Here is a 25,555-nt window from a genome sequence, read left to right on the forward strand (position 1 = left end):
ACTCTTAAACTATCATTAACTTTTCTGTTAAATATAAAGGTAAAATCGTTATTTAATAGTAATATTAAAATGTATATAATTTTATCTCATTTCCCTTCAAATTTTAAAAATTAACATTTAACCCTCACACTTAAACTTTGAAAAGTGATTTCGCCCACCCCCCAAGTCCCTAATTTTTTCTTTACCCTCCCTCCGACTACTGGTGACCAACGTGGTTGAAGGGTAAACGACAAGCGTTTTTTAGATCTAGATGACGGTTGTCATAATTGGATAACGCTCGTCGTCTACAGGATGAAGACTTCTTCATCGTTGGTTGCCCATCGTAGGAGAAAATGATTGGATTTCAAGGGAAAAAAGTGAATTTTTTAGAATTTAATTTTTAAAAAAATATTAGTTTTTCAAATTAAATAAGAAAAATGAGATAAATTTTTAATTATTTTAATATTATTAATAAAATAATGAATTTGTCATTCAACCCTAATAGAAAATATATGAATGTATCTTAATAGATTAAATTTTAAGTAAATATTTAGATTTTTTATCTTATATATATTTATCATTTTAACAAAACTTGGGTGGGGAATTGTCGTTTTGCCTATAATTTTATTGTTCAATTAAAATGCACCAAGGCTACGTCATCTTGGGAAAGCAGATGAGGTGGCAATAGGGGTAAAACAAAAACAAAACACGAGCACGATTGAAGAGCCATGACACACTTCAGCACTTGCACTTGTCTTCTCCTACACATGTCTCCACATGAACAGCCGCTTTATCGATTTTTCCATTTCCGTGGTAGAACTCTTAACCAACCAGTCAAATTCATTTTCATCTCACGTTCTTTATCTCCAACAACAGAAGGAACTTATCAAACAACCAACATTAAATTCAACTCTTTCTCTCTCCTTATTCAATTCCCTTCTAACTTATTAACTTCTTCTTCAGTTCCTTCAGTTATCTAAATGACAACAACATTCTGATGATTGAGTTTTTCCCCACCAGGTGGACTGCAATGGCCTTTGATAGCTGTGGGTTGTTGGAGTTAAGACCTCTGGTTCACTTGTTGTTCCCACTTTGCATTCATTGGATTGCTGAGGAGATGACCGTTTCTGTTCTTGTTGATGTTATTACTAATGCTTTGTGTCCCGGGGAGTCCACTTGTTCTGAGGCTATTTACATTAGTGGTCTTCAACAAACGGTGAGGAAAGGAATTGAGTTAATGTTATTGTCTATTTTGTTTGGTTTGTGAGAAAATGGAGGAATTTGAACGCAAAGGTTTGAAATTTGATATTTTATGGTAAAAATAAAAAATGAAGCTTTTTTGCTTGAGTGAGACTGGTGAAGCTGTTTAGGCAAAGTGGGCTTCAAGGTTCTGGTTTTTCTATTTTACTTGTGTTATCTTGAAAACCAAACAGAGTTTTCTGTTTTACGTTCTTGACAGAGTGTTTTTTCCTTGAAAGTTAGATATTTACTTTAGCGGTCTTCAACAAATGGTAAGGGATTGAATTGAATTTATGTTGTTGTTTGCATGAGCTTTCCTGTGTTAGTTTCCTTTGTCAGAAGATGGAGGAAAGAGAGCACAATGTGTAAGGGACTTTTGAATTCTGAACTTTTTTAGTTTGTAAGTTCGAAATTTGAGATGTTTTGCTGTCTGGGTTTATGGAAAGTTTCAGTAGAATTTATTGCTTGATGGGACTGATGGAGCTTTTAGGCTCTATTTTGGCGAGGTGGGCTTCAAGGTTTATGGTTTCTATTTTACTTTTTCTTGTGTTTTCTAGGAAACCAAACAGTGTTATGTTTTTCTTCCTTGACAGAGAAAATTTTCTTGAAATTTCGCTGGTTTCTGCATCTTTTGCTTTCATAATTATTGAGTTGATCATGATAGCTGCTTACTTTTCTTAGAGGTGAGAGAACCATTTTTGTCATTTTATTTCTTCTTTTTGTGGTTCAATTTCTATAAAGCTTTAGATTCTAATTTCTGCTAAGGAGTGATATATTTTTTTGCATGATCATTGCATTTTTTGCTGTCATTTTATTTTTCTAGAGCAGTGTCCAACTTCAGGTTCTTCCCATCAATAATTGAATTGGAGATAGGAATGTATTAATATCTTCTCTGAACTTGTTAACATCAAGCTTTATTTTTATTTTTAGAAGATAATTTGTGACGATTGACTTGGAAACGAGACTGATGAAAACAACCCATAAACTAAAATTATTGATGGTCAAGTTTATCTTGAATTAGTTTTTCAACAACAGCAGTTTGATTTACCTGAATTATTAATATCTAATGACATTAAGTTCAAAAGTCTGACAGTGGATTTGTATGATTATTGGCAAATATATGCCATAAAGAAACTTTAGAGTTAGACAATGCATCAAAAGAATAAGATTTTGATTCCGAATTCTCAGAAGTTTGCATGAGATTTTATGCTGTTTTAAGTTTGTTAACAAGGTAGAATTTCTTAGTCTAGTGAGGTAGTGCTTTCAGTACCTTTCGTCTGCCATTTAGGCTAAGCATTAGCAGAGATTTCATTGGATTGGTTCCTAAATATGTGCTAAAAAATAAGAATGGTAAATGTGTTGAAGTGGGCTGGTTACTTGATACTTAATGAATGTTTTGCACACTATAGTGTTTGTGTAGAATTTAGATGAGCCATGGGTGGAATATCTTTTTGAAAGAGACTACATACTATTATTGATGCTGAGTCCCAAAGATATAAGCCTGTGACCAGCTAAGTTTCTTTCGTATAACTTGTTTTTCAGTTGCTATAACTTTAGGTTTTCCCTTTGCTATTAACTAAAGAATGGGAGTCATGATTATGTCTTTAATTTTACAGTTAAATAGGCCATATCAGGTCATAAAATGTGGGACAGCAGACTATTTAGGACATGAATTTGGTAAACATTTTCAGCAAGGGGGAATGGATACAATAATAAAATGTTCTAGGTCACTAATTCCTTTTCTCCCACTGACTTTTCACATGCTGATGCCATTTTTAACAGTTTAGGCTCAACTCCTTGCTTACAAGTCGGGCCGTGACTCCGCGCTCTTTCTTTCTATGGGGGACGATACCAAGGCTACAAGGGGATGTGTCAAGGTGTCGAAAAACAACACAACACAACAACATTTTTTCTTTTTCCCTCCATGAGATGAGCCCAATGCATTGGGACATTTGGATAAGAGAACTGAGCTGGCCCGGGAAGTGCTTGGGTGGTCTACGTATGATGTAGACCCCATTAGATAATATTGATTTTTTTATGTTGTATCAATAACAGATAATTTTCTCATCAATAGATAGAAAGTGGGGATTCCCAAGTTTACTGAGTTTAACGATTGGAGGGGTTTTCATTTCTTCCGATACAAGTCATTCCTGCATTGACAATGAACCTGGTCTTTAATCTTGAATTTGCTGTTGCATTAAAACATTAGGCCTTATGTTGATTCTGATTGTATTTGTGGTATACTCTTTAGTTAGTATACTGGTAGTGTCATAAAACAAGTAGTTGATAATAGGCTATTATGGTAGATGTTCATGACACTGAATAAGTACGGTGAGTGAAATTATGTCAATAATAAACTTATATTATAAATTCCTCTTTCATATTATTTGGAGAAACAAATCTCACGCATTCTTCTGTTTGTAGGTTGTTGGAATTTTCAAAATGGTGTCAATACCACTTATAGGCCAGCTTGCAGATGAGTATGGCCGTAAACCACTGCTCCTTCTTACTGTCTCCTCCATTATAATTCCTTTCTGTAAGTTGCCAAAGTACATCTATCAGGATTCATAAAACTTGCATAATGCTGTGAGAATTCACTTGTTGTAAACTTAAAATTAATGATTTGGAAATGAATTCTCTCTTATTGAGAGGGGAGATCGAAGGGGGTGGGGGATGACATACAGTCCAAAGTTTGAATACCAGTTAATGTCACTTTTTTCTTCATGTAAATAAAATAAGAAATAACAATTGTTGTGATCTTTTTTTCTCTGACCATTTTCACTGAATGGAGTTTTTCATTTTTGGATCCCTGAATTTTTTACTCATGTTTTTTCATTAAAAGTTCATTCTAATTACTCAAGTATATTAATGAATGAATTTGACAGAGCATTTTCATGCTATATCATCTACTCCTGTGTTTTGCATTGTATAAATGATACAATCAAGATTGTGCTTTGTATTTACACTTCTGTGTGTTTTCAGCTTTACTTGTTTTTAATCAGTCCAGAGATTTTGTTTATGCATATTATGCACTTCGAACTATATCAAATATTATAAGCCAAGGGAGCCTCTTCTGCGTCGCTGTTGCTTATGCGGTAATAATTATTCATCGTAATTATTGTACTTGTGGATGAAGAAAGTTAAATCTCACAATTTTCACTACTTCCAGGCAGATTTTGTGAGTGACAGCAAAAGAGCTGCAGCATTTAGTTGGATTACAGGCCTGCTTTCTGCATCGCATGTCTTAGGAAATTTATTGGCTTTTCTCCTTCCCGACAACTGCATTTTCCCGGCACGTTACTGCTGTAAATTTAGCATTGGCCTCAGTCATGTTCTTTATTTTTTAAAATTAATATGGTCATTGTTAATCTTTTTTCATTATGGTTTTGTTTCAGGTGTCAACAGCTCTCTTGATCTTTTGTCCTGTTTACATGCATTTCTTTCTGGTTGAGACAGTTGAATCAGCTCCCAGGAGAGACCAAGAATCAACTTTCTTGCACAAGGTAGTTATGGTCCTCGAAGAAAGATACAAATCAATGCGAAATGCTGCATTTATAGTTATTAGCAGGTACTTCTTCTTTCATGTTTTATGCAGATAACATTTGGATAACAATATCTTTGTCAAAAATTAATGTATATTTCTTATTCTTTCTTTAAGGATTCTTATGATGCCAAAAATTTTATTTTGCATTCTGGTTAATGAGCTCTATTTCTTTTCCTACTGCTTTTCAGTCCAACACTCAAAGGAATTTCTTTTGTTTCCTTTTTTTATGAGTTGGGAATGTCCGGCATCAGCAGTGTCTTATTTGTAAGCTCCCTGTCAATTTAGTAAATGCTATCTTATTCATCTTTAGTTCAAATTTGACATAGATTTCCTTCATGGATAAAGAGGTACTTGTAATATAAATTTGATGCTTATGAATTGACACATAACAGGATGCTTGGGACACATTCCTTGAAATAAAAGCATTAAGCTACTTAACTAGAACAATCTTAATGTCCACACTTGGAAAAAAATAATTATTCCTGAGAAGTGAAGTCTTCCCGATAGGTAAAACTTAGTGTTGTTCAAACAAAAAAAATAATCTTTAACTATGTGATAATAACAAGATTACAGAAAGGAAATTTTCCAGTTTGTTCCAGAGTTGCTTCCTTGAAAATTTTTGAGATGACAATTGTTGTGTAACCGAACACTACGATCATATCATGGTTAGTGTTCTAGATTTGGACACAATCTGGCTAATATAATGAATAACAATGATGCGTGGAACTTGTTTAAGTTGTATGCTATTGATGTTTGACTCGGTATTACTATTGTGCAGTATTATTTGAAGGCAGTTTTTGGTTTTAGCAAGCATCAATATTCAGAAATCCTAATGATAGTCGGAGTAGGTGCTATTGCATCGCAGGTATATGCTTTTATGGAGCTTCTTTTGTTCATGCTCTAATAAATGTCTGACACATAATATTATGGTCATTATCTTCTCATTCTCATCACTAACATCAGTTTTCCTGTTTATTTCTCTTCAACAAAAAAAATAAAATAAAATCTTGCTTACCATAGTTTCTTCTACATTGACTTTCACTAGATTGTGGTGCTACCTCTTCTCAATCCTTTGGTCGGAGAAAAGGTGATACTATGCATAGCCTTGCTTGCGTCAATAGCTTATGTAAGTATCCTCACTCTATTAGCAATATGAGGAAAACAGTTTTTTTTTAAGAGAAGAAAAATCTACTGATTTGCTTTTTCTGTACAGGCATTGTTCTATGGCTTGGCTTGGGCATCTTGGGTATGTATTCTCCATTCTTTAAAATTTTATATTCTCTTATGAGGGTACAATTGGTTTAGTAAAGAGCACTTGTCGAATGCTTTCGCAAAATAGTCTAGGTTTCAGTTTTTTTGGTACATCTTCATGGTTTACTTATACAAACTTGGTAGGTTTGTTCTTTGCGCAATCTTACATAAATTTGACAGATCTAGGCTGTTTTCTAGATTGTTGCTCAACTTTGTGATAAGAAGAAGTACATCCTGACAAACTTTTCAAGAGTTTTGTCATCAAAATGATGTTGAAGTTCCATGTAAGTTTGTTTAACATCAATAACAGCAAGTTATGCCATACTACAGGTACCATACCTAAGTGCCTCATTTGGTGTTATTTATGTCCTTGTGAAACCTTCTGTAAGTAATATAATCCCAAAATTTCTGTTTCCATTTCCATGAACATTAGAAATAGTATTCAATTCTAACAAAGCAATTCCCTAAGTCCAATCTTAACGGCCGACTTGATCAATTTCTGAATATGCAGACTTATGCCATCATTTCAAAGGCTTCAAGTTTAAACAATCAGGTTTGTGGAACTATCTCCTATTATCTAGTTATAGTCCTTGTTGCATTTTGGGAAAGAAAGTTTAAAAAATTATTCTAACGCACTTCAACCTTTCTGATTTTATTGATATATCGAATGTTTACCATTTCTTTATGTTGTATGAATGTATTTTGCTACAGGGAAAGTCACAAGGATTTATTGCTGGCATAGAAGCAATAGCAAGTTTTTTATCACCACTTGCAATGAGTCCCTTGACTTGTAAGTTACTGTCTTCTTATTCTTTGAGTAAACACAAAACCAATTTGGACTATACAGCTTAATCTCTTAAAATGTGTATCATCAGCATGGTTCCTTTCAAGCAATGCCCCTTTCAACTGCAAAGGTTTCAGCATTGTCGTCGCATCTATATGCATGGTGAATTTACGAGACTTCTCTTCGCCTCTTCATTGTCTCTCTTTCTTCTATCTTGTTCGCTAATTGAACGAGCATTTTAATTTTCTCAGATGATTGCGTTGGTCTTTGCTTGCATGCTCAAAACAGAAAATCATTCAACCAGAGACAAAGAGGAAGAAGATATTGAGACACCAATTTTAAGTTGAAGCTACTTGTAATTATATCCAATTCAAGTAGTTTGCTGAAAGATACTGTTCTGAGGCAATTATCTCATTGTTTTGAGTACACAAATTTCCTTGGAAATTTCTTCCGAATTATTGCTTTAAAACTACATCAGTTGCCTCTAAATTTATAAAAAAAAAACAAAACAAAGGAGAGTTGAATGTCAACTTAAGACTATTGAATCTCATCCAGGAAGATAACTAATCCATAATGGAGGGCTGGAAACACGCCGAGCCAAAGGGCTTGGCTCATTTTCTACTTAGCTTGGGTTCGTGTGTACTTGCTTGGATTCACTCAGTTATAAGGCTCACTTCAAGAGAATTCCATGACGTCTATATATTTTTCATACATCAGTGGGAAGGAGTTTTAGGTTAATCTTGTACAGGTCTGAATAGGCTCTATATTTGAGAATTGGGTGGCACAGTTGGCTTTTATTTCAGGTATATCATTTTAAATTTACTACATCCTTCATACTATAGCATTCGAAAAACAAATGAAAGAAGCATATGCATTTATGCATATGGCTCCAATACAACATTTGAAAAATAAATGAAAACTAACTAATCATGCCAAAACATAAAAGCGAGGAACAATGACATGTTTAATAAAATTTAACAAATAATTTTTTTAATATAAGAATAGAAGAAATAAAAATTATCAGAGAATCACTGGAGAAACGATAGAGCAACGTCAAAGAAATGACGAGGTGAATCGTGTTATTTGTTTATGTGGAAAATTGTAGCGGTGGAGCAATGTTAGCTAGTGCGGAGGGCAAATGGGAGCATTGTGTCGCCGGCAGCATTAGAGTTGAGAGGATGCGATGATTGGAGTTTGAGAAGAGGCGATGGTGGTGAGTGAGTTTAGATTTAGGTTTTCACTTTTCTTTTAGTTAGTGCGTTTGAAAAAATTGCTATATAAAGTGAAGATTATTGAATACACTATACAACATCGTTTTACAGTTTTCTTATTTATTAACAAACAAAGTGAGTCGTGCTCAATTTGCAAGTTGGGCGAATCAAGCATGGCTACTGTTCGGGTTTGGGTTTGAATTTGGGTTTGGGATCATTTTTGTCCTTACTTTAAGCTCGAGTTTGGGTTTGAACTCGTTATCTCATGTTTGTGTTTGGACTTATTTGAGCGAAACTCGTTTTTAATCCGAATAAACTCGCTTCGATCCAATCATATTATAATACATAGAACACCTCCAGAAACACAAACATAAAAATTTAAAAAAAAAATTTTTAAATAGTAAATATGATAAGATTGACTCTTTAAATTAGAAAACCTTAAACCAAGCTAATAATAACAAGAATAACAAAATTAAAGGGATTAGTGATAAGATTAATAAAATTGATATGACTAACTATTCATTTCACAATTAAAAAAAGACTGACTCTTCATTCCACAATCAAAGAGATTCCACAATTAAAAGAGATTCAATAATTAAACTTTAGGCTAGAGAAATGTCATTAGTCTATATTTTCCTTCTAAAAATACTTGTGTGTATTATATATGTATTTGTGTTTGTAATTGAAAAAATATAATCACAGCCACGCATTTTTTTCCTCGAATAGTTTTGTCTTCTTTATAATATCAGAACAGTATGCTCTTTGCATCTGTGACAAAGACAAAAAAAAAATTATTTTTTCTAAATGACAAAAGAAAATTCTGCATTGACAATTTGAAGCTTCCACTAGCTAGCAAGCTTAATATCAATCAAATTATCCTCGACCAATTTTTTGCTATGGAAATCACAAGTTTATCGCCTTATTCATGGTGCACAACTTTTTCACTATATTGAAGGAGAAGCACCCACAAAGGTCATTCAATAAGGAGAAACTAAAATAAAAAATCTAGAATCCAAAATATGGATCAACAATGATAGGCTTCTCACTGGCTAGCTCTTAGGAACCATGTTAAAAGAAGTTCTTAGTTTGGTTGTTGGTTGCAGCACATCATGACAAATCTGGGCATACCTTAAAGAACATTTTCTTGCCTCTACCAAGAAAAAAGAGATGCAACTAAAGAATCAGTTGTAATTTAAAAATGGTACACAACCTTTGGATGATTTTATTAGAAAATTCAAACACTCATGTGATTGTCTTGTTGCAATACAACAACCTTTGGAAGATGTGGACAAAGTCTTCTAATTGTCTAGAGTCCCAAGATCTCATTACCAAGCATATAATCTGGTTGTGTTGTCAAAACCATTATATCCTACCTGTAATCAGCATGTCATGGGGTTACAAGGATTTGAACAACAACTAATTCTTGATGATGAAGAAGAGAAAGCAAAAGTGACAACTTATGCTCATGCCTTTTTTGCACAAAGGGGACAAGGATGTCATGGTAGGAACAATAGAGGATGTAATTTTAGTTCAAAAGATAGAGGCTTTGTTCAAGCAAGATATTACAATAATCAAAATGGTGGAAACAATAATAATAATCCATGTCCTTAACAAGGAAATGTTCAAAGGAAAAATCAAGAACCTAAACAAATATCTCAAGTTGGAAATCCATATCAAATTTGTAGTGTTATTGGTCATGGCACTTTAAAATGTTGATACAGGTTTGATCATGCTTATCAAAGCGAACATCTGCCTTAAGTCTTTATGGCAATGACTATATATGACGATGGTGAGAAAACTTTTTTGTAGGCATTGCTGCAACAGCACATATGACATCAAATCTAGGTATTCTTCATTCCATATCTCCTTATCAAGGCAACATGAAAGTGTATACTAGTGATGGAACTACTCTCCTAATTACTCATACAGGAACTACATCTATTGGACCTATTAAATTGATTAGACCTATTAAATTGAATGATATGTTGTTTATTCCTAAGTTAAAGAAAATTTGCTCCCTGTCAGTGAATTCATTAAAGATAATGTTTGTATATTTAAGTTCTCATTTTCTGGTTTTTTGATAAAAGATCCAACAACACATAGAGTTCTAGCAAAGGGGACTAAAATAGACAAACTATATGCTTTGGATGAAGGAGCAAAACATGCTCTTACAATGTACAAAGTAGGCAAGGTAGAAGATTTTATTTGGCATCAATGACTAGGACACCCTTATACTCGTATTTTGGAGACCATGGTTTCAAAAAATATCATCAAAGGTACTTCTTAAATTAGACTAACTTGATTATGTATTAGTTGTAAAATGGGAAAAAGCTATAAACTCCTTTTCTATCCAAATAATGACATAACTGAATTTCCTCTCCAAAAGATTCATTGTGATTTGTGAGGTCTTTCATTTATTCGATCCAATCAACATTTTGAATACTATGTTATCTTTGTTGATGGTTTCACTAGGTTTACTTGGTTTTTTCCACTAAAAAGGATATCTAACTCTTTAATTGTTTTCAAAAATTTCAAAGAATGGTAGAGAATCAATTTGAGAGCACTATCAAAATTTTCCAATGTAATGGTAGAGGTGAATCTACAAAAACTGAATTCCTTAAACATTTAAGTCATTGCAATTTTAGACAACAAATCTCATGTTTGGGCACTTTCAAACAAAATGCTATTACAGAAAGAAAACATCACCATATCGTTAAAACAGGTCTCATAATTCTCATTCATGCTAATATGCCAATGCGTTTCTAGGTTGAGAATTTTTCTATAGCAACTTATTTAATTAATAGATTGCCAACACCTACTCTTAATTTAGAGATACCATTCCAACGATTATTTGGGAAGCAGTTAGATTATTCATTCTTGAAGGTTTTTGGATGTCGATGCTTTCCTTATCCTAGAAATTACACATCTAATAAATTGCAACCTCGATCATTGTCATGTGTTTTTATGGGATATAGTCCTCTTTGAAGGATCAAATGGGCTAAAAGGAGGGGTAAATTAGACAATCTAAGACGGTCTTTATTAAATTAAAGAAATGAACTAATTTATTTGATTTAATGAATGTTGACTATTTTAATACAATTTATAAGAATGATAAGAGATATTTGAATAATCAACACAATCAAAATAACATAATATAAAATATAAATTTGAAGGATGAGAAAATCAAACACGAGATATATAGTGGTTTGGCACAATCTGACCTATATCCACTCCTTCAAGCTATTTCGCTTAAAGTATTTTACTAATCCTTGGTTGACAAAATCCCAACCAAACTTTTCTTCACAACAAAAATAACTTCCAAGATGCTATTAACCTTTACAAGTACTATAACTTAATTTCTTTCACTAAAAATTTCTCTGTCTCATCAAGAGTGAACCTTATTCTTTTATAGTACGAATTTTTTTATGAATTTGAAATATAATCTCTCTCAAAGAGTATATATGAAAATTTAAGTTTAGTACAATCCAATGCAAATGAAATCTAAAAGTATGTGAGCAAGAGTTTGGAATAAAGAAGAGAATTTGCAAATAAATAGCTCAAAATTGATTTACTCTCAAATATATGAAAGTTCTTGGTTTCAAAATACTATCCCAAGTGAATTTGATTGGGCTTATATAGGGGAAAAAGAAGAAAGTTACTATTATGCATAAAAACTAGTCATTTTAATTTTCCAGAAAACGTAAAATTTGGTCGATCAGATGTAATTTGGTCAACTAGATGTGACGTGGCACTAGTCATTAGAAAATTCAAAGCAAAATTTGGTTGATCAGATTGAATTTGCTCAATCGAATCTTTGTAAGCCAAAATACATGGTTTCTAGGTAATTCGAAAGCTACCATCGAAGAATTTGACTAGTCAAGTTCAATAAATCAAATTTTATTATATTTTACCCCATGAATTTTTAAAAACTTTATTAATCCCTTAAACCTTTGAAAAGTGACCATTTAAACCATATTTGAAAATTATTTCAAAACCAACTTTGAGATATGAAAACGTAGTTCACAAAACTTTATCATTTTTAATGAGTTAATAAACTTTGATAAAAATTTTGCTTAACCCAAGAAGTTTAAAAAACAATATTTTAACCCAAAATGTGAAAAATATAAAAATAAGTTTTTGAGTAAGTTTTCACATACAAATAAATATTCTAATAAAAACAAATATTTCAAAATTACAAATATATCTACCTAAACTTGAGTTTTTCTTCAAATCTTCAAGAATTGTTTACTTGAGTCTTGTCTTTCATTTTCATCTTGAAATTTTTTCAAATGCATTTTATGAATTTTTGCAATCTAAAATCACAATCTAGTAAAATCATTAATCAATATGCTTAGAGGCATATTAGTTTATTATCGTCAAAATAAGAGTATAATGACTCCTTCAGTCAACACTTTTCACAAGGAATATCGATATCTTTATTCATCTACACAAAGAGTTTTTCTCGACATGTTTTTGATAAAACTTTTTTCCATATACTAATATCACTTATTTATCTAAGAATTTTGATACGTAAGGGGAGTTTGTAAGATATCTAGATTCTGATAAATAAATTCTTGCTCCATCTCAACTATGGTCATCTAGTCCAAATGCATCTCTTGTTGATACTTGGCCTTTGTTGACACATTCCAAGCAAGCAAGTTCATTAATTGTAGGGTTTTGTAGTCTTTAACAAGTGAATAACAAATTAAAATTTTAATTTAATATCATCCTCATAATACAATTAATTTACAAATATATAAAACACACATAGGGTGTTTGATAGATATAGTTGTGTAGGTGACTCCTTTGTCTTTCATTGATGAAGAGTGGAGAGAGGTCACAAAAAAGTTCTTATCAACACACACACACAGAGAGCACACGTCTACCACTTGGGACTTAAATATGTCCCAAGTGGCATAACCATGCACGCTTGACACAAATGAATGTACCAAGTAGACACGACTTGTATGGAAAGATTCTCAATACGTATATCCACTCATTAATATCCAATTATTTCTTTACCATTTTGGCATTCAACCCAAATTTAGAAGATTATTATATTAGTGAAGATAGGATAAAATCTTATCATAATTCTAATTTAAAATTCAAATTAGATGACATGGATTTAAGTCAATCCACCTAATGTATATATAAGATTCTCACAATCAGGTATCATGCACTGATCCTCTAATTACGGTTTAACTATTCTTAGGACATTCGTCTAAGCATATATTAATATACTATAATAGACAAAGAAAACTTTAAAAAATTACAAACGTGACCTTTATTAATAAACTTGTATCACTATGGAGATTGGCTTTAGAGCACCAAAATATCAATATCTCAAAATAGTAAGAACGTGTCCATACAAGATAATGGTGGGCCCATTCAAAATGAGAATGCATCTCATGACACCAATATTACACATGGCATTGAAGGTTAAAAGACCAAAAGAAATCATTCCATTGAGCCTACTAATTTAATTCCTGTTGAGCATATCTCATCAAACTCTTTGAATAAAGCTTCACTTTTTTTGGCTATATCACATCTATTGCAATTTCTATACTGAATGATCCTGACACCACACAAAAAGTCAATACTACATTTAATTCTCTTGGAGTGCAGCCACTATCACATGACAACACCTCTATTTCTACTTATCCAATTATTACTAGAACTCGTACTGGCAAACACACTAGACATGTTCAAACAAATTTTAAAAATTTTTCTCAAGACTATTAATCACATTCCAGGTCTTGATATTGCAAAACCAAAGTAAATACAAGTAGCATTTAAAATTCCATATTGGCATGCTACCATGTGTAAGGAATTGACTACTTTGAAACAATATCACACATGAGACCTTGTTCCATGCCTTTCAGATGCAAATGTAGGAGGATCAAAATGGGTTTTCAAAATAAAGCTCCATTTAGATAGATCTATAAAGTGATACAAGACCAAGTTAGTAGTAAAAGGATTTTCTCAAATTCTTAATGTTGATTTTGATGAAACTTTCATCCCTGCTCTTAAGCCGACAACTCTTTATTTGGTTCTTGCTTTATCTACTATGTTATCATGGCCAATGTGACAACTCGATATGAAAAATGCTTTCCTCCATTGAAATTTGAAGGAGTTGAATACATGGCACAACCACTGGGCTTTATGGATCATATGCATCCTAATTATGTTTGTCATTTAAATTGTTCAATTCATGGCCTTAAACAAGCCCCTTGGGCTTGGTTTGATCGATTTACATTTTATCTCTTATGCATGAGATTTTTTTGTAGTCAAGCAAATTCCACTTTATTAATTGGCCAAACGACTATTTCCCACCCAAGGTTTGATGTTTTCTCAAGTTTTCACCCTTTAACTATGGAAACACTAAACACCCACCCATGACCGATTAGATTTAACAAAACCCTAACGATGGTAAATTTAATCTCATTTTCCCCCTTAAAAGTTTAAATACTAACATTTTTTCCCTAAGCTAAGTTTGAAAAGATTACATTTCCCCCCTAGGGTTTATTTCCAAACCCTTTTCACTTTCTCCGATGCCATCACTAGTCGTCTTCCCCTCCTGACGGTTTCTCTTCCACCGACGGCCGCCCTCAACTCTTGTACTACGCATCCGACGTAGAGAGAAGTTGTCTAAGAAGAGAAATCGTCTTCCCAGATGACGAAGACGAGATCGATCGATCTTGTCTTCATCATCTAGGAAGACGATCGTCTTCCCAGATGAAGATGACTTGTCTTTCCAGAGGACGACGAGTCGTCTCGTCTTCGTCTGGGAAGACGATCGTCTTCCCAGACGACAACGAATGGGAAGACGAAAAACTTCGTCTTCCCCGATGAAGTTCTTCGTCTTTTATAGCTTTTTTGACTTCGATCGGACGTCCAAATGGGAGGAAAGAGTTCATCAGAAGGAGAGAAAGCTTCGGGAGGGAGAGGCCGTTGGCAATGGAGTTGGAGATGTCGTCGGAGATTTCAAAACGAAACCCTAGGGTGAAACGATGATTTTTTAAAACTTAGGCTGAGGGAAAATTTTAGTTTTTAAAGTTTAGGGGGGCAAAATAGATTCTATTTTAGTTTATTTTTAATATTATAACAAAAATGACGATTTTACCCTTATCACCGTTAGGGTTTTGTTAAATCTAACCGGCCATAGGTAGGTGTTTGGTGTTTTCATAGTTAAATGGTGGAAACTTGAGAAAACATCAAACCTTGGGTGGGAAATAGTCATTTGGCCTTATTAATTTTGCATTCATCACAAGGTATTGTTGTGCTTTTACTTTATGTTGATGATATTATTCTTACAGCTAATAATGAGACTTTCTTGCAAAATATCATTAATAGCCTTAGCAAAAAGTTTGCAATGAAAGATTTTAGAAAATTGCATTATTTCCTTGGGATTGAAATTTCTTATTTTCCTAGTGGCATTTCCTTATCTCAAGCAAAATATTCTCGTGACATTCTTCTTCGAGTTGCCATGTTAGAAGCTTTATCCATCTCTACGCCACTTGTTATTAAGGATAATAATACATCTTCAGATGTTACTCTTGTTGATGCAACCACTTATAAAACTATTGTTGGTGTTTTACAATATCTTACTATCACACGCATTGCCATTACACACGTTGTGAATTGGGTGTGTCAATTTATGCAAACTGCCACAATAGCCAATCTTCAGCATGTCAAATGTATTTTATGATATGTTAAAGCAACACTTAATTATAGTGTTCGTTTTCTTTCGCAAAGCATGGCTTCTCTTACAACTTTTAATAACACTAATTATGTAGGTTGCCCAATAACAAGGCACAACACCATGGGTTTCTGTGTTTTCTTATATGCTAATTGTATTTCCTGCTCTTCTAAGAAACAAACTACTATTGCTTGATCCATTACAGAGGCATAATATCGGGCTATAGCCTCCACTATTGTTGAACTAGTGTAGATCTCTTATCTATTACGTGAGATTGAGATTTCTCTCCATTATCCTCCTTAGTTATTTTGTGACAATATGAGTGCTCTACGTATGTCTATTAATTTAGTTTTTCATGCAAAAACAAAGTACATTGAATTAGATTATCATTTTGTTTGTGAAAAAGTTGCCATTGGTGTCTTGGTTACTTAGTTGGTTCCCAATTATTATCAATTAGTTGATATCTTTACAAAACCACTAGGGTTGGATTCGAGCCGAGCCGAGCTCGGCTCGCAGCCAGCTCGGACTTGGCTCGGTTTTTTTATGGTCGGCTCGAGTTCGGCTCGTTTTTGGCTCAGCTCATTTATGGCTCAGCTCGGCTCGTTTTTCATATCAAAACGGCACCGTTTTGTATATATATATGGATCAAAACGACGTCGTTTTGTATAAAAAATTAAAAAAAAAAATTACCGAGCCAACCCGAGCCAGCTCGAGCTCGATCGAGCAGAGCAGAGCCCGACTCGTTTTGGGCTCGAACCGAGCTGAGCCGAGCTCGAGCTCGAGCTGGCTCGGCTCGAACCCAGCCCTAAAAACCACTATCTTGCCAACAATTTAAAATTCGTCGGTTCAACCTAGGAGTTCATCAAGTTCCCTTTCACAGCTTGAGAAGGAGTCATAAGATTGACAAAATTGACTCTTCAAACATAGAAACCTTAAATAAAACTAATAACAACAAGAATAATAAAATCAAAGGAATTAGTGATAAGATTAATAAAATTGACATAATTAACCACGATCAAAAAAAGATTGACTCTTCATTCCATAATCAAAGGAGATTCAATCACTAGACTTTAGATCAAAGCAATGTTATTAGTCTGTATTTTACTCTTAAATATACCTACCTATATTTTATATATTGTTATATATGGTGGATTTTCCACCACGTAGGCAAGTTGACAAATTATGTGTGAATACAAGAATATACACATGCATTATAGTCAAGAAAATGGGGGCAGTAGGCTTCCTATATAAAGATCCTCCCCTCTCATTTGTATACACGTCTTTCTCTCACTTAATTGCAGATTGTTCTTCCCCTATATATATATATATATATATATATATATATATATATATATATATATATATATATATATATATATATATATATATATATATATATATATATCTTCTTTTTCTTTTGCCTTTATCTCGTTCCACTGCTAAAATTTTGTTTAATTGTATTTACAACACGTTATCAACACGATCAATTCAGGTATATTATAATATTTTCGTTATGTACTATTGATATATTATAAATACAAATATCACAATTGTGATATCCCAGTTATCTTTTAATTTCTGTTATGCTTCTATTTAATTTTTCTTTATAATTGTATCATATTTGCAACCGAAGTTTGCAAAATTATAAATCTAGACCAGAAGTCCTGAATATTATTTGTAACTTGAAGTTTACAAAATTATTCATCTAGACCTGAAGTCTGTAATATCATAAATTTGGACCTGAAGTTTTGAATATTATTTGTAACTTGAAGTTTACAAAATTATGAATCCGGGCCTATAGTCCTGAATATCATGAATCATGATCTGAAATTCTGAATATCATTCGTAATCCAAAGTTTACAAAATCATAAATTTAGACCTGAAGTCATAAATATCATTTGTAACCTAAAGCTTACCAAAACCAAAAATCTGGACCAAAAGTCTTGATATTATTTGAATATTTGTTTTTATAATAGTAATTGTATTCAATTTATATGAATATTTATTTATTTGCATCTTTAGTTATTTGAATCTTTATTTATCTGAATATTTATTTTTATTATAATAATTATATTTGATTTACAACTTAAAACTTGTAAAATCGTAAGAATATATATATATATATATATGGGCCTAAAGTCCCAAGTTTTACGATTTGCAACTTGAAATTTGTAAAAATCATGAGAATACATATATATGGGTCGAAAGTCCTAAGTTTTATCAAAATCTTTATTTTAGAATAATGATATTACCTTTGCAACCTGAAGTTTGCATAAAGTATGAAAAATATGGACTTGAAATCCAAAATATAATCAAAATACGTATTATAATATTTTGAATACTAATTACAAAACCAGGAGTTTTGTAGATATGGGATAATATATGAACCTGAAGCTTCCAAAATTAATCTCAATATTTCTCCTACAAAATTATCTATTTTGTAAATATAACAATAATTGAACCTAAAGTTCCTAAAATTGAATGAATAATATTAAATGGGCTTTTTGCATGAGCCTCCACTTAGAATTTATTAGCCTTAAAAAGTAACTAAATAAAATGTCCTAGAATGACAAATACAAGGCTATTATCTTTCGACATCATATCCCTGAAGGATTGCAAGCCGAGATATGGATATAATGATAAATCTATTAAATTTGTAGAGAAATTTGAAAGATGGATTTAAACATCAGATTCAATAATACTCTCAATGACTCTATAATTTAGTATAACTCTATAATGTTCAAAATCTTTTCCTGAATGTGGAAGATAAAATATTTTCCACACTTTATTTTATGCTCCTGTAGTAGCAATATCGAAAAAGAAAATTCTGAATTAATATTTTCTCGTTATACATTGTTCCCTGAAGTGAACGCAACTATCAGAAGTAGTTATCATGAGTATAAGTAACTCACTCCATAAGTATTACATCGTTCCTTGATGTGAACGCAACTATTAGAAGTAGTTATCATGGATGTGAGAAATAATAGAAAATCTCAGTCACACCACCAGAAGTGGACTAAGACTAAGATGAAGTAAATTATAATGCAGAGTAAACCACAAAACAATAAGTGTGGTTATAAATGTCATTAGTGGTGTACCTGTAGTACGCACAAACATTGGGTGGATCTATATTAAACATCCACAAGAATTAAATTTTTGATAAGTTAAATCCTATCGATCTAATAATTTTTTATGTTTCAAATCTTCTTTCAAAGAATAACAATATGGGTAACTTGAATAGTGATAAGGATGCCCAAGATTTTTATAAGTCCATCATATATATTTATTTTAGAGTCATAAATATTATTTTATCTTTTAGTATCATGTTTTCTTCTTTTCAATATTGTGTGTACGTTGTAACTAATGTAACTTTTAAAAAAAGGAAATGGACTCCAAAATTGAAGCGTTGACTTCAAAGGCTAACAAAAGAGACATGTGTTTGGTGGATAGTGCAACAACGCAAACAATTCTCAAGGAAAAAAAATTTTTCTTAACTTTAGCATTAATTGAAACTAAAGTAAATACCATATCAGGATCAATTAATTTGATAGAGGGCTCCGAAAGAACCACAATTATGTTAAACAATAAGACCAAATTAAACATCAATGATACATTATATTCAAGTAGATCTAGAAAAAATCTACTGAGTTTTAAAGATATAAAAAAAAATAGTTATCATCTTGAAACCATGAATAAAAATAGTGCAGAATTCATCTATATAACTAATAATGCCTTCGGAAGAAGGCTTATACTAGAAAAATTATTGTTTTATCATATGGATTGTATTATACAATCATAAAGGCAATTGAAATCTACGCAGGATCTACAATGATGCATAAGATTATTGAAAATTCATATGGACATACATTACAGAATCATAAAATTTTATCGTCCAGTGAATAATTCTACACTGTCTATTCTCAAAGCAAATTTTATCGTTCAAAATTAGAGGTGAATCCCCATCATTTCTACAAATGATTCAAAGGGATATATGTAGACCCATTTATCCACCAAGTGGGCCATTTTGATATTTTATGGTCTTAACTAATGCATCTGCACGATGGTCTCATGTTTGTTTATTGCCTACTCGAAATGTTACATTTGCTAAACTGTTAGCACAAATTATCAAATTAAAGACACATTTCACAGATTATTCGATTAAGTCAATACAACTAGACAATATTAGTGAATTTACATCCAAAACATTTTATGATTATTGCATGTCTATGGGGATTGAGGTTGAATATTTAGTCTCGTATGTCCACATACAAAATGGATTAGCTGAGTCTCTTATTAAACGATTGTAGGTAATTGCACGTACTTTATTACTAAAAAGTCAATTACCTACTTCCATGTAGGGACATGTTATATTACATGCTGCAGCATTAATTCGCTTACAACCTTCTTCTTATTATCAATATTTTCCCCTATAATTGGTCTTTGGTTACCAACCTGATATATCTCATTTGAGAATATTTGATTGTGTTGTATATGTCTCTATTGCGTCTCTTCAACGCATAAAAATGGGACCCAACGTTGTTTGGGAATATACATTGGATATAATTCACTATCTATTATCAGGTACCTGAAATCATTAACAAGTGATCTTTTTACTGCACGATTGACAGATTGTCATTTTGATGAGATAACTTTCTCATCTTTAGGGGAAAAGAAAATGTCTCCTGAAGTTAGACATGAACTTACTTGGTATGTACCTACCATGTCTCATTTAGATCCTCGCACATCCCAAAGTGAAACTGAAGTATAGAGGATAGTGCATTTACAAATTATTGCCAACCAAATGTCTGATGCATTTGTAGATATAGCAAAAGTGACAAAATCATATGTTCCAACTACTAATGCACTAGCAAGAATCAATGTGACTACTGAACAGTTCATTCATGCCATAACTGATCAATCTACTACACGCCAGAAGCGTGGTAGACCTATTGGATCGAAGGACACAGTTCCTCGAAAAAGAAAGGCAAATAATCAAATAAATATCAATCATGATGATCCTAAGATAATTAAAAATCCACACTTTCTAATATTTCTCCAAAAGAGGTTATGGTCTCTGAAGAGACTTAAGCCCCTGAAGTGGTACAAAATCCTGAAGAACAAGAAAATGAGAATATTGAAATATCTTTAAATTATGTTCATACACGAGAGATGTGAAATCATGATACAATTATAATTAATGATATATTCTCATTTGTAGTAGCTTCTGAAATTCTAAATGATGATGATTTTGAATCACGTATTGTAGCTGAGTGCAAACAAAGACATGATTGGCCTAAATGGGAAGAAGCAATTCAAGTAGAATTAGCTTTTCTAGCAAAACATCAAGTGTTTGGGTCTGTAGTTCCAATACCTCAAGGCGTACAATCCGGTAGATATAAATGGATATTTGTAAGGAAAAAAATAAGAAAAATGAAATTACTAGATATAAAGCCAGACTTGTAGCCCAAGGCTTTTCCCAAAGGCCCGGTATAGACTTTGATAAAACATATGCACCTGTGATGGATATAATCACATTAAGATATTTAATCAGTTTAACAATCTCTAAAGGACTGGATATGCATCTAATGGACGTAGTTACTGCTTATTTGTATGAAAATTTAGACACTGAAATTTATATGAAACTCCTTGAAGGATACAAATTGCTTTAAACAAAAAGAGTCAATTCAAGAGGCATGTACTCAATTAAATTACAACAATCATTATACAGATTAAAACAATCCAGACGTATGTGGTACAATCATCTCAGTGAATATTTGAAAAAAAAAAGCTATGTGAATGACCTTATATGCCCATGTGTCTTTATCAAAAGGTCAGAATCGAGATTTGCTATTATAGCAGTTTATGTTGATGACATAAATTTAATTGGGACTCCTAAAGAGCTTTTAAAAACTGTTGAATATCTGAAAAAATAATTTGAAATAAAGGATTTAGGAAAAACAAAATATTATCTTGGCCTGCAGATCGAGCACAATTCAAATGGAATATTTATCCATCAATTAGCGTATCTTGAAAAATTATTAAAACGTTTTAATATGGATAAGACTTATCCTTTGAACACCCTAATGGTTGTTCGGTCTTTTGATCCAAAAAAGGATTTATTTTGTCATAAAAAAGAAGATGAAAAGATACTTTGTCCTGAAATATCATATCTTAATGACATTGGAGTCTTATTATATTTGGTCCAATACACGAGACTGGATATATCCTTCGCAGTTAATTTATTGGCCCGATTTAGCTTTGCACCAACTCAATGCCACTAGAACTAGAGATTTGAGATTATTCTATTTTGTCAAATCCCCTAAAAATCCTAGTTTGGTTGAATATGCAAATGTTGGTTATCTTTCTGACCCCTATAGGCCCGTTCACAGACAGGATATGTTTTCACTTATACCGACACAACTATATTATAGTGCTTCACTAAACAGACTTTGGTTGCAACTTCTTCAAATCATTCAGAAATTTTAGTTCTCTATAAAGCCAGCCGAGAATGTATATGGTTACAATCTGTTATCCATCATATCCGTAATGCATGTTGTCTTCCTTCTATAACATACACTCCTTCCATATTATATGAAGATAAGGCAACATGTATTGCCTAAATTAAAGGTGGATACATCAAAGGAGACAGAACCAAACATATCTCACCGAAGTTCTTTTACACTCATGAGATCCAGCAGAGTATCTTATAGATCTAATGAGAATCTTATAGATTTGTTCACCAAGACCCTACCGATATCAACATTTGAGAAGTTAGTGTATAACATTGGTATGCAGTAGCTCAACAAGCAACCAAATTAATCCTAATATAAAGAGGGGGAGCATCTATCAGGGGAAGCATTTGTCGGGCAAATTTTTGAGGTTTATCACATACTAGACAAAATGTGCACTATATTTTTTTTTCCTTCACTTGGTTTTGTCCCATTAGGTTTTCCTAGTAAGGTTTTTAATGAGGCAATTTACGCACGTTCAACACCAACTTACAGGACATTAAATAATTATATTTCTTTGCTATAGTTTTTATCCCATTGGATTTTTCCTTAACAAGGTTAATATAATTATCTGTAAGTGATAGAAATCTAAGGGGGAGTGTTATATATGGTATATTTTCCACCACATAGGCAAGTTGACAAATTATGTGTGAATGCAAAAATATAAACATGCATTATAGTCCAGAAAAGGGGAACAGTAGGGTTTCTATATAAAAACTCTCTCCTCTCATTTGTACACATGTCTTTCTCTCACTTAATTGCGGATTGTTCTTCCCCAATATATACATCTTCTTTTTCTTCTATCTTTATCTCCTTCCACTGCTAAAATTTTGTTTAATTGTATTTACAACATACACACACACACACACACACACACACACACACACACATATATATATATATATATATATATATATATATATATATATATATATATATATATTAGTCCTTTACATCCGCATAAAACAGTGGCTCCCAAATTAAATAAAAAAGGTGTTTATGATGCACGTGGCATCCACTGTTGAAAAGTATTGTCTTAAAAAGTGGTTTTTGAAGTTGATAAATATTGTCTTTTTGGAATGAAACAAAGTTATCATAAAGAAATAGTAATTACCAAAAAATTTGTATTTATTAGTGTATAAAAAGATTTGACCTCAGCCTGCACAGAAAAATAATTTTTAATTTAGAATCGAGCTATTTCAAAAATAATATTCTTTAAAGAAATGGTGGTTTTCATGTACAACCGAATTTTGTAAATGCTTCCTTTTAAAGCATTGAAAAATTATAAGATTTGACACACCAACTTATATCTTCTTCTAAGAGAGTTGGTCGTGACAATTCAATAAAATTTTAATTTTTAATAAATAATTGTTTTATTTTAATTAAAATTTTATTATAAATAAATTTTTAGGTTTTTCAAACTATATAATATATATTTATTTTTTGTTAAAATCTGGATGGGAAAAATAAAGAACAAGAAAACAAAATCGCCACGCAACTTAAAAGTGGGACCCTTCTTGAAGAACGAAGAGGATTTTTACCACGACTCTCTCTCTTTCTCGTCTATAAAAGCCAAAATGACTCCTCGTCACTTCCCATGTATCTTCACTCCCTATATTTCTATTTTCTCTGTTGATCCTCGTCATTTCAAACTTCCAAAGCCATGTCTCAGGTACCCACAAATTCCTTTTTTTTTTTTTTTCATCTTTAAATCGATTTGGTTGTTTAATTTCTTGTTTTTCTTTTGTAATATGTTGTGTTTATGTTTGATTCTTCCGTGCAGTTTGACCTTGTTCTTGCTTAATTTATTCTGGGTTGAAATCAAAATTTGATCAATTCAGTAATCATTTTAGATTCAGTCATTCTCTGTATCTATTTGTTTTAGACATATTTTTTTTTAAGGTTGATGTGATCTTTGATATGTGTGTGATTGAGAATCAAGTTTTAATGTTCTAATTTTTGTAGTGTTTTCCCTGATAATTTTGTGCTTTGTTTATATCGAACCTCACATTAACTCGGTGTTTGATTGCAGACCGTTGTTCTCAAGGTTGGTATGTCATGTGAAGGCTGCGTTGGAGCTGTCAAGAGAGTGTTGGGCAAAATGGAGGGTGTGTTATTGCCTCTGCCGTTTCTCTATTTCATTGCTTCTACAAATTTCATTACTTCAAGTTTACTATTTTGTATATTTTTCTTATGCATATTAACAAGGTTCCAATTACAAAGTTTAATTTGGGGTTCAGACCTGGACATTTTGTTGTCATCTCATTATTTATTTATATTCAATTAGTTGCTATGCAATCGCAATTAGGTATCCGGTGATTGTTATAGGATTTGGTGTGCTTTGCTGGTTTTCTGTTCTTATATTATCTGGTTTGACAACAGTTGCCCATGTGCTTTCCATTGCTATCTTCAGGTGTGGAAAATTTTGATATCAATCTGAAGGAGCAAAAAGTGACCGTGCAGGGCAATGTGCAGCCGGATGCCGTTCTCCAGACTGTGTCAAAGACTGGGAAGAAGACTGCCTTCTGGGGAGATGAGACACCCGCAGCAGCACCAGCACCAGCAAAACCATAACCAAAGCCTCACGAAGCTCTTGCTATTTCTTAATGTGGGTGACCTATTTGCTCTCTGGGAATACAGTATGAGTATCATTTGGACTGTAAGATATGTAGTGCACGTCAACTTTGAAACTACAATAAGTTGTTGAATGTTTTTCTTGTGTGTTATCATCTGAAACGAAATACATATTCCTTGTGATATTCTCATGTATTTCTCATTGTGCAACATTTAATGTTTGGTATTTTTTCTTTTATGTGGATGAATTTGTGATTTGGGCAACATGTAAAGATTGGTGGAACACTTTGGTCTATTGGGAGTATGAATTGCAAGAGATATTTGAATAAGTAGTAGTTATCTTTCAGATCACAGTAGTTTGTAGACTGTAGAGCCAGTTTCAGTTAGATGGTTTTCATCATTTTTCAACAGCAGGGCCCAAAGAGGGTCGAACTCCAGGATTTTGCGCTGTCATTAACCGCTCAAATTATTGAATGTGTGATCGACGGAATGTAATTGTGTCATCAGTTTAACAATTGTGTTGCATTTGGAGCTATACACAAACACCAACCCGTTTAATCACACCTACTTCATTCTGGTAACCATGGTGGTGCTTTCACCATCGGGAATGATAAGAGAGAGCTCAAATCATGAAGCTTTCAGAACATAAAGTTACATTTTTGTCTTTTCAGATTCTCATTTTTGTCACTTAGGTGCCATCATCGACCATTTTTATCCGAAGTTTGACGCCAACTGCCAACCACTAGAATTCCTTTTCATTTGTTC

The 25,555-nt window shown here is 32.5% G+C and overlaps 2 protein-coding genes across 7 annotated transcripts; both read left to right on the plus strand.

Annotated features, from left to right (window-relative positions):
• Nucleotides 1-707: 707 nt before the first annotated feature.
• LOC123205987 (hippocampus abundant transcript-like protein 1) lies at nt 708-7,274 on the plus strand. Of its 6 annotated transcripts, none has more exons than XM_044623074.1 (15): nt 708-792; nt 1,000-1,195; nt 3,643-3,754; nt 4,201-4,313; nt 4,388-4,510; nt 4,614-4,786; nt 4,951-5,026; nt 5,541-5,627; nt 5,808-5,888; nt 5,976-6,008; nt 6,344-6,397; nt 6,525-6,566; nt 6,725-6,803; nt 6,889-6,959; nt 7,049-7,274. In XM_044623074.1, exons 2-15 carry the CDS (start codon nt 1,010-1,012, stop codon nt 7,142-7,144), a joined length of 1,326 nt encoding a protein of 441 aa, XP_044479009.1. In that variant the 5' UTR covers nt 708-792; nt 1,000-1,009; the 3' UTR covers nt 7,145-7,274. The 6 variants fall into 6 exon arrangements, 4 of the variants coding, with proteins under 4 accessions (XP_044479009.1, XP_044479008.1, XP_044479010.1 ...); XM_044623075.1 differs by lacking the exon at nt 708-792 and adding an exon at nt 1,812-1,901 and having other exon boundaries at nt 848-1,195; XM_044623076.1 differs by lacking the exons at nt 708-792; nt 1,000-1,195 and adding exons at nt 1,624-1,724; nt 1,812-1,901.
• A 16,494-nt stretch (nt 7,275-23,768) lies between these two features.
• LOC123205998 (copper transport protein ATX1-like) lies at nt 23,769-24,975 on the plus strand. The gene is made up of 3 exons (XM_044623090.1): nt 23,769-23,888; nt 24,249-24,324; nt 24,630-24,975. The coding sequence occupies exons 1-3, from the start codon at nt 23,880-23,882 to the stop codon at nt 24,788-24,790; spliced, it is 246 nt and encodes an 81-aa protein (XP_044479025.1). The 5' UTR covers nt 23,769-23,879; the 3' UTR covers nt 24,791-24,975.
• The last annotated feature ends 580 nt before the right edge of the window (nt 24,976-25,555 follow it).

Source organism: Mangifera indica, unplaced genomic scaffold, assembly GCF_011075055.1.
Source record: "Mangifera indica cultivar Alphonso unplaced genomic scaffold, CATAS_Mindica_2.1 Un_0021, whole genome shotgun sequence".
Lineage (NCBI taxonomy): Eukaryota > Viridiplantae > Streptophyta > Magnoliopsida > Sapindales > Anacardiaceae > Mangifera > Mangifera indica.

Excerpts from the sequence above, each read along its gene's own strand:
- LOC123205987 (XM_044623073.1), top strand. The coding sequence starts at position 977 with ATGATTGAGTTTTTCCCCACCAGGTGGACTGCAATGGCCTTTGATAGC. Across the intron at positions 5,027-5,540 it reads GCATCAGCAGTGTCTTATTT|TATTATTTGAAGGCAGTTTT; the intron begins GTAAGCTCCCTG and ends ACTATTGTGCAG. Across the intron at positions 6,960-7,048 it reads TCGTCGCATCTATATGCATG|ATGATTGCGTTGGTCTTTGC; the intron begins GTGAATTTACGA and ends TAATTTTCTCAG.
- LOC123205998 (XM_044623090.1), top strand. Across the intron at positions 24,325-24,629 it reads AGTGTTGGGCAAAATGGAGG|GTGTGGAAAATTTTGATATC; the intron begins GTGTGTTATTGC and ends TGCTATCTTCAG.